Here is a 14,126-nt window from a genome sequence, read left to right as displayed (position 1 = left end):
CTCCCTCTCTCCTCCCTCCCCCTCTCCCTCCATCCCTCCCTCTCTCTCTCTCTCCCTTCATCCCTCCCTCCATCCCTCCCTCCCTCCCTCTCTCTCTCTCTCCCTTCATCCCTCCCTCTCCCTCCTTCTCTCCCCCACCGTCCCTCTCTCCCCCTTCCCTCCATCCCTCCATCCACTCCCCTCCATCCCTCCCTCCCTCTCTCTCTCTCCCTTCATCCCTCCCTCTCCCTCCTTCTCTCCCCCACCGTCCCTCTCTCCCCCTTCCCTCCATCCCTCCATCCACTCCCCTCCCTCCCTCCCTCCCTCCCTCTCTCTCTCTCTCTCTCTCTCTCTCTCTCTCTATCCCTCCCTCTCTCCTCCCTCCCCCTCTCCCTCCATCCCTCCCTCTCTCTCTCTCTCTCTCTCTCTCTCTCTCTCTCTCTCTCTCTATCCCTCCCTCTCTCCTCCCTCCCCCTCTCCCTCCATCCCTCCCTCTCTCTCTCTCTCCCTTCATCCCTCCCTCCATCCCTCCCTCCCTCTCTCTCTCTCCCTTCATCCCTCCCTCTCCCTCCTTCTCTCCCCCACCGTCCCTCTCTCCCCCTTCCCTCCATCCCTCCATCCACTCCCCTCCCCCTCCCTCCCTCTCTCTCTCTCCCTTCATCCCTCCCTCTCCCTCCTTCTCTCCCCCACCGTCCCTCTCCCCCTTCCCTCCATCCCTCCATCCACTCCCCTCCCCCTCCCTCCCTCTCTCTCTCTCCCTTCATCCCTCCCTCTCCCTCCTTCTCTCCCCCACCGTCCCTCTCTCCCCCTTCCCTCCATCCCTCCATCCACTCCCCTCCCCCTCCCTCCCTCTCCCTCCTTCTCTCCCCCACCGTCCCTCTCTCCCCCTTCCCTCCATCCCTCCATCCACTCCCCTCCCCCTCCCTCCCTCTCCCTCCTTCTCTCCCCCACCGTCCCTCTCTCCCCCTTCCCTCCATCCCTCCATCCACTCCCCTCCCCCTCCCTCCCTCTCCCTCCTTCTCTCCCCCACCGTTCCTCTCTCCCCCTTCCCTCCATCCCTCCATCCACTCCCCTCCCTCCCTCCCTGTCCTTTTGTCCAATTAATGACCTGTATTATGAAGATCATTAAGGTCGCCTAGTAAATTCCCATATTGCATATTAATGGTGGCTGTGTACTTTTAGAAAAATAGCTTATGACCTTAGGAAAAGCATAGAGTGAAAATGTGAAAACAAATATATTAGTTAGATGTAAATCCCATCGCCAAGACATCCACATTCACAGGCTTCATATCCATCACGACTTCAGAGTGGAGGCAAGATATTGTAGTGGACAGTAATATTTGATATGTGTAATATACAGTATATATGATATTACAAATACCTCACATTCAACTTGTAATAAGGCTGAGTAATTAGCCTATTAAAACCTTTATCTGACTCCATAAAGATCATTTGAATATAGTATATAAACAAGCATTAGGCAATGAGTTGATGTCGACTGGCAAGAACTGGTCTGTGAATTGTCTATATCAAAGGCGGGTATTTAATTAACATTGTACCATGAATGGATTCACATACAAAATAAAAACTCTTTACATTATAGTTCAAAGGTCACCCTGTACAGATACAAGGTACCACAGAGATAATACTTCCATATGGACATCCACAGAGTTATCCCTCAGATCAACATCAAACACTCTATAGCATTATTCCATCACTCATTCAGTAGTCAGTCCTCTGGATACTGTAACAAAGATACATGTTGGCCCCTCAGAGGGGAAGAGCTGACTAGTCCTTGGGCATTGTGCTTTGTTCCTGGACCAATTGCCATGCAGCTCCATGTGACAGAGGACACATAAATTAGAGCCGAGCCTATAGTATCACGTACCTGACAAACTATTCACTTCAAGCCTTTTAGCCAAAAACGTCAAAGAACACAAACACTCAGGTGACACTAACTCTGTCTGACACCGACGTCTAGATGAATGAATCCTGTATTGCTATTGGTTGGTCGAATTTGCACATATCAACAAGGCGTCATGCCATTGGTTACGCTCTGAAATACTGTATTCTATTGCCATAGTTACAATGTGTACATGTTCTAATGTAGAATATAGACTGAGTAAACCAAACATTAGGAACACCTTCCTAAAAATGGAGTTGCACCCCCCCCTTAATATGTTGTATACTCAGTGTATATGTGTACGGTACCTGTTAGATATTGGGGGCAACCTGGGATGAGCTTTTGTATGTTATTGTACGGTATTGGTCCCATTGTGTCCATTGCTAATTCACTGTTATTTCCATGACAACAGACAAATCACAAATCTACAGCAATCAACATATTGTTGTCCTGGCTATCTATGTACTTCCTTGTGTCTTTCGTATTTTGTACTATTTTTGTCATTGTTATAATGTTTGATTACAAAATACCCAGTATGGTATTGGCATACAACCGACGAATCATGAATCAAGTTTCAAGTTTTAATGTTATGTACAAAAGGTACTATATACACGGTCAGTTCCAGTACCATAGTTACAATGTGCAGGGATACTGGAGTGATGGAGGTAGATATGTATAGGGGGAAGGGGACAGGGATACTGGAGTGATGGAGGTAGATATGTATAGGGGGAAGGAGACAGGGATACTGGAGTGATGGAGGTAGATGTGTATAGGGGGAAGGGGACAGGGATACTGGAGTGATGGAGGTAGATATGTATAGGGGTAAGGGGACAGGGATACTGGAGTGATGGAGGTAGATATGTATAGGGGGAAGGAGACAGGGATACTGGAGTGATGGAGGTAGATATGTATAGGGGGAAGGAGACAGGGATACTGGAGTGATGGAGGTAGATATGTATAGGGGGAAGAGGACAGGGATACTGGAGTGATGGAGGTAGATATGTATAGGGGGAAGGGGACAGGGATACTGGAGTGATGGAGGTAGATATGTATAGGGGGAAGGGGACAGGGATACTGGAGTGATGGAGGTAGATATGTATAGGGGGAAGGGGACAGGGATACTGGAGTGATGGAGGTAGATATGTATAGGGGGAAGGTGACAGGGATACTGGAGTGATGGAGGTAGATGTCTATAGGGGGAAGATGACTAGGCATCAGGATATATGATAAAAAGAGTAGTAGCAGCAGCATGTGTGTGTGTGTGTGTACACTTGAGGGACCTGGATGAGAACACAGAGGAGGGTAAAGAATCCTCTGCCACAGAACAGAGTACAGCTCACTGCTCCTCACTGCTCTTCACTGCTCCTCACTACTCCTCACTGCTCCTCACTGCTCCTCACTGCTCTTCACTGCTCCTCACTGCTCTTCACTACTCTTCACTGCTCCTCACTGCTCCTCACTGCTCTTCACTGCTCCTCACTGCTCTTCACTACTCTTCACTGCTCCTCACTACTCCTCACTGCTCCTCACTGCTCTTCACTGCTCCTCACTACTCCTCACTGTCCCTCACTGCTCCTCACTGCTCCTCACTACTCCTCACTGCTCTTCACTGCTCCTCACTACTCCTCACTGCTCCTCACTGCTCTTCACTGCTCACTGTCCCTCACTGCTCCTCACTACTCCTCACTGCTCTTCACTGCTCCTCACTACTCCTCACTGCTCCTCACTGCTCTTCACTACTCTTCACTGCTCCTCACTGCTCCTCACTACTCCTCACTGTCCCTGTACAACAGCCAGTGTACACCTTATATTCCAGAGTATTTTATACATATTTACCGTTTAGATATTAAATGACGTTATCTCTCTAGTCAACCCCATTTTAAAGGTTAACTCTAAAAAATGCTGGGTTGTTTTGTTGACCCAACTGCTGGGCTGCAGGCATTGGGTCAGTTAGTTAGGTGTTTTCTTTCAAAACTGCTCTGTTATTGATGATGGGTGCTGGGTTATTGATGATGGGTGCTGGGTTATTGATGATGGGTGCTGGGTTATTGATGATGGGTGCTGGGTTATTGATGATGGGTGCTGGGATTGGAAACTGGTCCTTTCTTTTTGGTCCTGCGTGTTATTGAGATATGACCCAGTGTGTCAGATCAGTAGACTGGAGGTGTAGTTTAGTAGGAACATGGCTTTCAGATAGCTATTTCTAGCGACCCATGAGAGTAAATGTCATTCCTGTTCATCTGCTCTTTTGTATATTTATCACATGTTAAGGTCAAACATACACATTTTTGTGGCATCAATGAGGCTTACAGAAGCGTGCCAATATATCGTCCAAACACCGACTTCGAAGGCATTATCACTTTTAAACAACGGGTTAGCAACATTTTTTATTAATTTATTCATACTATTTCATCCTTCTAGAAGATATAGTCCCGACACAAATCTAGGGTTGCTACCCAAGCTGGCTGGTTGTTTGTTCTATCGGTTCGGTTGCCAGAGACACGACCCAGTCCTCCAGTCTTTTTGTTCTGTATCTATGGACTTATTGAGTTACAGTGCCTTGCGAAAGTATTCGGCCCCCTTGAACTTTGCGACCTTTTGCCACATTTCAGGCTTCAAACATAAAGATATAAAACTGTATTTTTTGTGAAGAATCAACAACAAGTGGGACACTATCATGAAGTGGAACGACATTTATTGGATATTTCAAACTTTTTTAACAAATCAAAAACTGAAAAATTGGGCGTGCAAAATTATTCAGCCCCCTTAAGTTAATACTTTGTAGCGCCACCTTTTGCTGCGATTACAGCTATAAGTCGCTTGGGGTATGTCTCTATCAGTTTTGCACATCGAGAGACTGACATTTTTTCCCATTCCTCCTTGCAAAACAGCTCGAGCTCAGTGAGGTTGGATGGAGAGCATTTGTGAACAGCAGTTTTCAGTTCTTTCCACAGATTCTCGATTGGATTCAGGTCTGGACTTTGACTTGGCCATTCTAACACCTGGATATGTTTATTTTTGAACCATTCCATTGTAGATTTTGCTTTATGTTTTGGATCATTGTCTTGTTGGAAGACAAATCTCCGTCCCAGTCTCAGGTCTTTTGCAGACTCCATCAGGTTTTCTTCCAGAATGGTCCTGTATTTGGCTCCATCCATCTTCCCATCAATTTTAACCATCTTCCCTGTCCCTGCTGAAGAAAAGCAGGCCCAAACCATGATGCTGCCACCACCATGTTTGACAGTGGGGATGGTGTGTTCAGGGTGATGAGCTGTGTTGCTTTTACGCCAAACATAACGTTTTGCATTGTTGCCAAAAAGTTCAATTTTGGTTTAATCTGACCAGAGCACCCTCTTCCACATGTTTGGTGTGTCTCCCAGGTGGCTTGTGGCAAACTTTAAACGACACTTTTATGGATATCTTTAAGAAATGGCTTTCTTCTTGCCACTCTTCCATAAAGGCCAGATTTGTGCAATATACGACTGATTGTTGTCCTATGGACAGAGTCTCCCACCTCAGCTGTAGATCTCTGCAGTTCATCCAGAGTGATCATGGGCCTCTTGGCTGCATCTCTGATCAGTCTTCTCCTTGTATGAGCTGAAAGTTTAGAGGGACGGCCAGGTCTTGGTAGATTTGCAGTGGTCTGATACTCCTTCCATTTCAATATTATCGCTTGCACAGTGCTCCTTGGGATGTTTAAAGCTTGGGAAATATTTTTGTATCCAAATCCGGCTTTAAACTTCTTCACAACAGTATCTCGGACCTGCCTGGTGTGTTCCTTGTTCTTCATGATGCTCTCTGCGCTTTTAACGGACCGCTGAGACTATCACAGTGCAGGTGTATTGATACGGAGACTTGATTACACACAGGTGGATTGTATTTATCATCATTAGTCATTTAGGTCAACATTGGATCATTCAGAGATCCTCACTGAACATCTGGAGAGAGTTTGCTGCACTGAAAGTAAAGGGGCTGAATAATTTTGCACGCCCAATTTTTCAGTTTTTGATTTGTTAAAAAAGTTTGAAATATCCAATAAATGTCGTTCCACTTCATGATTGTGTCCCACTTGTTGTTGATTCTTCACAAATTAAAATACAGTTTTATATCTTTATGTTTGAAGCCTGAAATGTGGCAAAAGGTTGCAAAGTTCAAGGGGGCCGAATACTTTCGTAAGGCACTGTATTTACGTAACCCAGCTAGCTGGTTCAAAATAACCCAGTGTGTGTTCTGTCCAATATTTACCAAATAACCTAAATTGGGTTGGTTTTAAACTAGCATTTTTGTGTGTGAGTGTCATAAGTATTTGGACCAATTCAGTTATACGTGTAATAAAGTGAGAAAGTTACAGAGGTATGAATATCATGTCCCCAGAAATGCTAACCTCCCCTGTTATTGTAATGGTGAGAGGTTAGCATGTCTTGGGGGTATGATATAAAATGCTAACCTCCCCTGTTATTGTAATGGTGAGAGGTTAGCATGTCTTGGGGGTATGATATAAAATGCTAACCTCCCCTGTTATTGGAATGGTGAGAGGTTAGCATGTCTTGGGGGTATGATATAAAATGCTAACCTCCCCTGTTATTGTAATGGTGAGAGGTTAGCATGTCTTGGGGGTATGATATAAAATGCTAACCTCCCCTGTTATTGTAATGGTGAGAGGTTAGCATGTCTTGGGGGTATGATATAAAATGCTAACCTCCCCTGTTATTGGAATGGTGAGAGGTTAGCATGTCTTGGGGGTATGATATAAAATGCTAACCTCCCCTGTTATTGGAATGGTGAGAGGTTAGCATGTCTTGGGGGTATGATATCAAATGCTAACCTCCCCTGTTTTTGTAATAGTGAGAGGTTAGCATGTCTTGGGGGTATGATATAAAATGCTAACCTCCCCTGTTATTGGAATGGTGAGAGGTCAGCATGTCTTAGGGTATGATATTTATGCCTCTTTAACTTTCTCCTTCATTGTTATTCTCAATTCATGACTATCCGTAACCATGGTAGCATCCACATTAATGTAGAAGTGTTCAATAAAATGTATTCCAAAATTACACCATTAATTATTTACCATTCATTTCTATTGGGCATCAAATATTCTGAAACCGAACCAAAGCAAACAGCAAATGCATCCAACAAGTATGTAGAATCACAAGCTTGATTTTGTCATTGTGTACTAGGAATATGGGACCAAATACTAAAACTTTTGACTACTTTAATATACATACGTTCATTTACACATACGTTAATTTGTCCAAATACTTATGATACCTTCAAATGGGGGGGACTAGATCCACAAAGTGCTTTAATGTCTAAACGGTAAAGCAGATATGAAAATACCCTGAAAGTAAAAGGTGACATTTTGTTCTGTACTGTCACCTCACATGAAACATTTGATCTCAAGTCCAAAATGGTGGACTATAGAGCCAAATTGAAAGCTATATTTTCAATATTGAAATAAATACATTTGGGTATATCACAGGTGTACATAATGGTAACACACACACACACACACAGAGAGAGAGGGAGTGAGCAGAGAACAATAGGTTGGCCTTGAAGACTGATGATGTAGTGTGGTTGTGTCTGACAGTGGCGCAGTGAGGCGGGAGAAAGGGTCCGTTTTATTCGGGCTTACTGTTGTTTTCTTCAGGGACACACCACCTGTTGTTGCTCTCTCCATCCGGAAACAGCATGACCCCCTCTGATCAGGAAAATTACCCATATAGACACCTGACCTGTCTGCCCTTTCCTGAAGGAGCTTTTAAAAGAGCGAACTAATTGGAAATTAAATAATAACCGCTTGTCAAAATCTATATTTCGCGACTGGAATACAGAAGCCCAAAGTGCACACACTTTCTCCATAAATTGGTAGATTACTGCTCAGGTAAACTATTTCCTCGACATCATATTTTCGCATTTAATCAAGTTAATGGTATGTTATTATATGGCCTGTGCAGCATTATTAGCCTACTATAAATGTACAGGTGAGAAAGATTATGATCATGAGACCCTTTTCATGAGTTTATATTACTACATTTCCCAGCCTGATTTACAGTGCATTCGGAAAGTATTCAGACCCCTTGACATTGTCTGATGAAACCAGATTGAACTCTTTGGCCTGAAGGACAAGCGTCTTGTCTGGAGAAAACCTGGCACCATCCCTACGGTGAAGCACGGTGGTGGCAGCATCATGCTGTGGGGATGTTTTTCAGCGGCAGGGACTGGGAGACTAGTCAGGATCAAGGGAAAGATGAATGGAGCAAAGTACAGAGAGATCCTTGATGAAAACCTGTTCCAGAGCGCTCAGGACCTCAGACTGGGGCGAAGGTTCACCTTCCAACAGGACAACAACCCTAAGCACACAGCCAAGATAACGCAGGAGTGGCTTCGGGACGAGTCTCTGAATGTCCTTGAGTGGCCCAGCCAGAGCCCGGACTTGAACTTGATTGAACATCTCTGGAGAGACCTGAAAATAGCTGTGCAGCGATGCTCCCCGTCCAACCTGACAGAGCTTGAGAGCATCTGCAGAGACGAATGGGAGAAACTCCTCAAATACAGGTGTGCCAAGCTTGTAGCATCATACCCAAGAAGACTCAAGGCTGTATTCGCTGCTAAAGGTGCTTCAACAAAGTAATGAGTAAAGGGTCTGAATACTTATGTAGGCTGTGTCATTATGGGGTAGTGTGAAGATTGATGATCGAAAAAAAACAACTATTTATTGCATTTTACAATAAGTCTGTTAAATAGCAATGTGAAAAAAGTCAAGGGGTCTTAATACTTTCCCAATTCACTGTACATTAAAAGGGCACCTTGGAGATCAAATTACAGAGCAGTCGAAATTTATACAATTGTTTGCCAGGAGGAAAGGGGGAGGGTCATGCCATTTCAATTTGAGTCACAGGGGATGGTTTAGTATTTTTTTATTTAGTCAAGGGGGAGGCTCATGTCATTTGTAATCGACTAATTGTCATATTGCTTAGTGTTAGAGAATTAGTTGCTTATTATATCTTGATATTTACCCCTCATCCCTGATTCTCTGCTCTGCGCACAATACCAAGTGTGCCTAGTGTGGTCTCAATCAAATTACGCTCTGAGAAGCACAGGGCAAAGTTCAATTTCTAACAAAATGTACTTCCTTTCCAGAGTTTTTTTGCTCTGCCGGGATGGTGTATAAAACCCAGCCTCCACTGCATTACACACTGCAGTGGACAGGCTATTCCAATCATCAGCACCGGCCTGCCCAGCTCTAGCTGATGTAAACCCTTTGGTGCTGCCTGACCAATGACTGCACTTCAGGAGGCAAATCAAAGGCTTGTTCTGAAGAAGAAGAAAATAAATGTGTTGGTCAAAAATGGTCATATCTGTGCAAATGGACTAGGCCTACTGATGTTCTGTTCAGCTTGAGAGGTAGAGAATGAAGAGGACAAGGAGGACCGGAGGTAAGCTTGCTACTGCTCTAATTCATTTGAATAAAAACAATGTATTTTGTCACCCGTAATGAAGTTATTGACCTCACAGTTAGCCATATTCAAGAAATGTATATAAGATACATTACTATGAAGCGGCATCAAGGGAAAAGGACTGGGCCCGAAAGTAGGCTAATTCGAGAAGGCCTAATTCATTTAAACTGTCTTCATTTTAATTTGACTTTAGGCTAATAACAACAAGAGGGCTTTGTGTCGGAGCCTATTTCTTCCTATTCCAGAAATAAGAGGTAGGTCTTCCCGTTAGACAGACTAAATGTAGTCTACTCTCCATAGATTTGGTCAGCCTCAGATATAAGAGGTAGGTCTACCTGTTAGACTAAATATAGTCTACTCTCCATAGATTTGGTCAGCCTATTTCTTCCTATTCCAGAAATCAGAGGTAGGTCTACCTGTTAGACTAAATATAGTCTACTCTCCATAGATTTGGTCAGCCTATTTCTTCCTATTCCAGAAATCAGAGGTAGGTCTACCTGTTAGACTAAATATAGTCTACTCTCCATAGATTTGGTCAGCCTATTCCTTCGGTCACCATGCACTCGAGTTGAGGGGCCTATGTGAGGCCATTGTTGCTAACAGCATACACCTATCCTTTGTTAGCATCAGATTGTTTTTTACTTATTAAATGGACTTGAGGGGTGGCCAGAAGAGCACTGGCCACCCCTCATAGCCTGGTTCCTCTCTAGGTTTTTTCTTAGGTTCTGGCCTTTCTAGGGAGTTTTTCCTTAGTCACCGTGCTTCTACACCTGCATTGCTTGCTGTTTGGGGTTTTAGGCTGGGTTTCTGTACAGCACTTTGAGATATCAGCTGATGTACGAAGGGCTATATAAATACATTTGATTTGATTTGATTATATAAAGTGATCTATAGCGACACTTTGGTCCACAATGCTTTATTCTAGAAACAAACTATTAAAGGCAGTGGAAATACGTGACTCCAACACATATGGGATATCTTAAGTTAGTCTCTTTGACAATCAGAGGCTGCCCTACAAATTTCTATAGCCAAGGAGACAGAACTTTTCCTGGGAAGTGGGATAATGTGCGATTCTGTCACTATCACAGGCGGCCCGTGGCACCTTATTCGAGGAGGACAGGCTCATAGTAATGGCTGGAATGGAGTCAATGGAAAGGTGTCAAACACATCAAACAGGTTTCCCAGGTGTTTGATACCTTTCCAGACATTATTATGAGACGTCCTCCCCTAACCAGCCTCCTGTGGTTGCTAGCAATTGACGATTGACATTTCAACAGGCTGTTAAACAACATACTAACTCTTAAGTCAGTCATGTGCAAGCCAGGTAGCATCAGAAGGAATGAAAATGTATGATTTAGGCTATATTATAATTAAGCCAAGGCTATAGCCTGCAATTTGATCAATTAATTGTGACGCTGAAATGAAAAAAATGCCTTATTAGGTTACACAGTGCCGTTGAATTCACTTTTAGAAAGACGAGATTGACCAGTCTACGTTTTGAGGATCATCAGTATGCATGCCTACGGTAGTTTGTTAATGTAGCCTAGCAGATGTTCTTATAGTCCCACGCCCTAATCACAGTCAACACAAATCTATTTTGTGACAACAATATCATGGAATAAAATAGAATACATTTGAAAATGATTGTTTCCCACATGAAGAAAGAATACCTGGTGATATGCGCTTGTTGTGTGAATATTCATTTTTTTCAGCTTTTTCTCTAATCTATTGGCGATCAGATACTTCAGTCGTAACCGGCTCTGCTGCGCTCACATTTTACAGTTGAAAGACAACTTTAGTATTGTTCGAAACAGACTGTCGTCTTCTTAACAATAGCCTGTGTAGACATCAAAACGTTTCAGGTGCAGCTGCATGCGCTCATTCACTGTCATGCTCTGTTGTGGTACTAAACAATATTCTGCTTGTCTCCATCATGTGACAGTAGAACTGCATGAAATGCGTTTAGAAAAGGCAAAACAATTCAAAGACCACAAATAAGATGATAGATTCACCTAGTGGTCTGCGAACCCACAACCTTGACTACGTTGAAAAGTAATGCTTACAAAATGATTTTCTCCAGGTATCCCTCCTTATAAATAATGTACAGTCCCTTAGAGATGGAGACAAGTCACTGTTGTGTTAATAACCCCGAATGTATGTACGTAAAAGTGTCTTGCGCTCTGTCCTTGAAATGGGCGTTGTAAACATTTGACAATGAACTGTAATGAATCTGTAGAAAGTGGCAGCTGCTGAAGTCAGGACGGCTCATAATAATGGCTGGAACGGAGCAAATGGAATGGCATGGTTTCCATGTGTTTGATATATTTGATACCATTCCACTGATTCCGTCCCAGCCATTACCACGAGCCCGTCCTCCCCAATTAAGGTGCCACCAACCTCCTGTGGTAGAATGTCGACACTCAATTAATCTTCGTTAAAGGGTTTACCTTGCCTGCTAAAAATCATGCATGAAATGCAGCTTCTTGTTTCGAAAATTATATGTGATTTATTTTGTCACCTCTCATGGATGAACTCAATTAATTAAATACAGTGTAGGCTACTATATAGGGTACTATATATTGTGTTATGTTTTTATATTTAATGCAAGACCCACGAGAGTGACTGGGGAAGAGTTCGATGACTGACGTCAGGAGAAGCCGAGAGGAGCAGAGGCAGCGAGCGCAGACCGATATCGCCAACGTTAACACACAACCTGCACCGGTGCGCTTCACTAGCAAATTAAACTGCTGCGTCTTTTACAACTTCTCCACCATAAACACAATACTGTTACAACAACGGAACGACATCGAAGAGGCTCTACGCGGCGCGATGAACCACAACAGTACTGTTAACCAGAACGTCAGTCTGCCCGCTCCAAACAGCGGCTCGGGGAGCATTGTGGATGAGCTGGTTATCACCTCCACTTTCGGGACCTTGTTGTCGGTCGTCTACATAGTCGGCGTGACGGGGAATGTGTACACTCTGGTAGTGATGTGTCATTCTATCCGCTTCGCCACCTCTATGTACATCTCCATCATTAATCTAGCGCTAGCGGACCTCCTGTATCTCTCCACCATCCCGTTCGTGGTGTGCACCTACTTCCTCAAAGACTGGTACTTCGGAGATGTGGGCTGCCGCATTCTCCTCAGCCTGGACCTGCTCACCATGCACGCGAGCATCTTTACCCTCACTGTAATGTGCACGGAGCGATACCTGGCCGTCACCAAGCCCCTGGACACGGTCTGGCGCTCCAAGAGCTACCGCAAAGCCCTGGCCTGGGGGGTCTGGCTTCTCTCCCTTTTCCTCACCTTACCCATGACGGTCATGGTCACGGAGACCACCAAGAGCGCGCCCGACGGAGCAGTGAAGAGGATGTGCGCGCCAACATGGGCACCCCGGGCGTATAAGATCTACCTGACCGTTTTATTTGGCACGAGCATCGTGGCGCCTGGGTTGATTATCGGCTATCTGTATACAAAGTTAGCCGGCACTTATTTAGAGTCCCAGAAGAACTCAGTCGTCAACAAAAGGAACATGCGATCCCCGAAGCAGAAAGTCTTGGTAATGATTTTCACTATAGTTCTGGTGTTCTGGGCGTGTTTCCTTCCGTTCTGGATATGGCAATTGTTCCCGTTGTACCACAACAAACCGTTAAGCCTAGCCTCTAACACGCGCACCTGTATTAACTACCTGGTGGCCTGTCTCACCTACACCAACAGCTGCATTAACCCTTTCCTCTACACCCTCCTCACTAAGAACTATAGGGAATACCTGAAGAACAGACACAAGAGCTTCTACCGCTACACGTCGTCGTTTAAGCAGCGTACTCCCAGCTTGTATTCCTGCGGGAAGTCGGCATCCTCCTCGAATCAGTTTGAGTTTAACTCGGAGATCCTGGTGATGGGGACTGTGAGGGGACAGTGAGCATTACAAAGGGAGAGTGTTTTTTTTTACCGCAACAGGTAACCAGTCTATCTATTATCGTCCCTTTACGAACGAATATCAACCCTTTTACGCACCTGTCAAGAGCACACAAGTAATTTGCTAAGCTTTACATTGTGATATGGCTGGTTATATTATTGTTGCTGTGTTATGCTAGAAAAAAAGCCATGTCAGCAACTCTAGTATGGTGATTTTATCAGACACACAAACAATACAACATTTTGATCCTAGTTGGATCTTTGTCAAGTAATACACCTATACATAGCAGCGGGAAGTAGGGGTGCTACAGCACCCCCTGAAAAATCACAATAACTAAATATATATTAACAAATAAATATTTATTTGTGGAAATAAATATTTTTTTCACAAAAGTAGTGCACTGGGCCTTTAATAGTACTGTATGGACCGATATTGTCTCCTGTGGGGAAAAAAAATTGCAGCCAAAAACTATTTCTGTTGTATTTTCCTTCCTTGCTTGCTTCCTTCCTCCCTCCCTCCCTTCAATCTCTCATTCCTTCCTCCTTTCCTCACCTCCCCTCCATTTCTTTCTTTCTATCCCTCAAGTTAGATATGACTGGACATTGGACAGCTCAATCAGAGCCGTGTCAACTCAGGGCAGAGAGAGTGCAGTTTAACATTTTTTTTTTTACTCTAAATTTCTTGTGCTATGTTCTACCTGACTTACTCCTGTTGTCTTTCAACGTGTAGTATCCGTGGAGACAGTGAGGCAGGTAGACTCTAATAAGTACTCTCATTGAATACCACCAGGGAGGAAGACACACTGTGGAGGTGGAAGATACAGACTCAACAGACAGGTGAAGTGTAAATATAGAGGTAACTGCCAA

At 44.1% G+C, this 14,126-nt stretch overlaps 1 protein-coding gene across 1 annotated transcript; it reads left to right on the top strand.

Annotated features, from left to right (window-relative positions):
• Nucleotides 1-11,758: 11,758 nt before the first annotated feature.
• Nucleotides 11,759-13,554, top strand: LOC109866073 (urotensin-2 receptor-like). Its single transcript, XM_020454630.2, has one exon. The coding sequence runs from the start codon at nt 11,977-11,979 to the stop codon at nt 13,261-13,263; it is 1,287 nt and encodes a 428-aa protein (XP_020310219.1). The 5' UTR covers nt 11,759-11,976; the 3' UTR covers nt 13,264-13,554.
• The last annotated feature ends 572 nt before the right edge of the window (nt 13,555-14,126 follow it).

Source organism: Oncorhynchus kisutch, linkage group LG20 (assembly GCF_002021735.2).
Source record: "Oncorhynchus kisutch isolate 150728-3 linkage group LG20, Okis_V2, whole genome shotgun sequence".
Taxonomy (NCBI): domain Eukaryota; kingdom Metazoa; phylum Chordata; class Actinopteri; order Salmoniformes; family Salmonidae; genus Oncorhynchus; species Oncorhynchus kisutch.
This window is presented reverse-complemented; position numbering and strand designations above follow the sequence as displayed.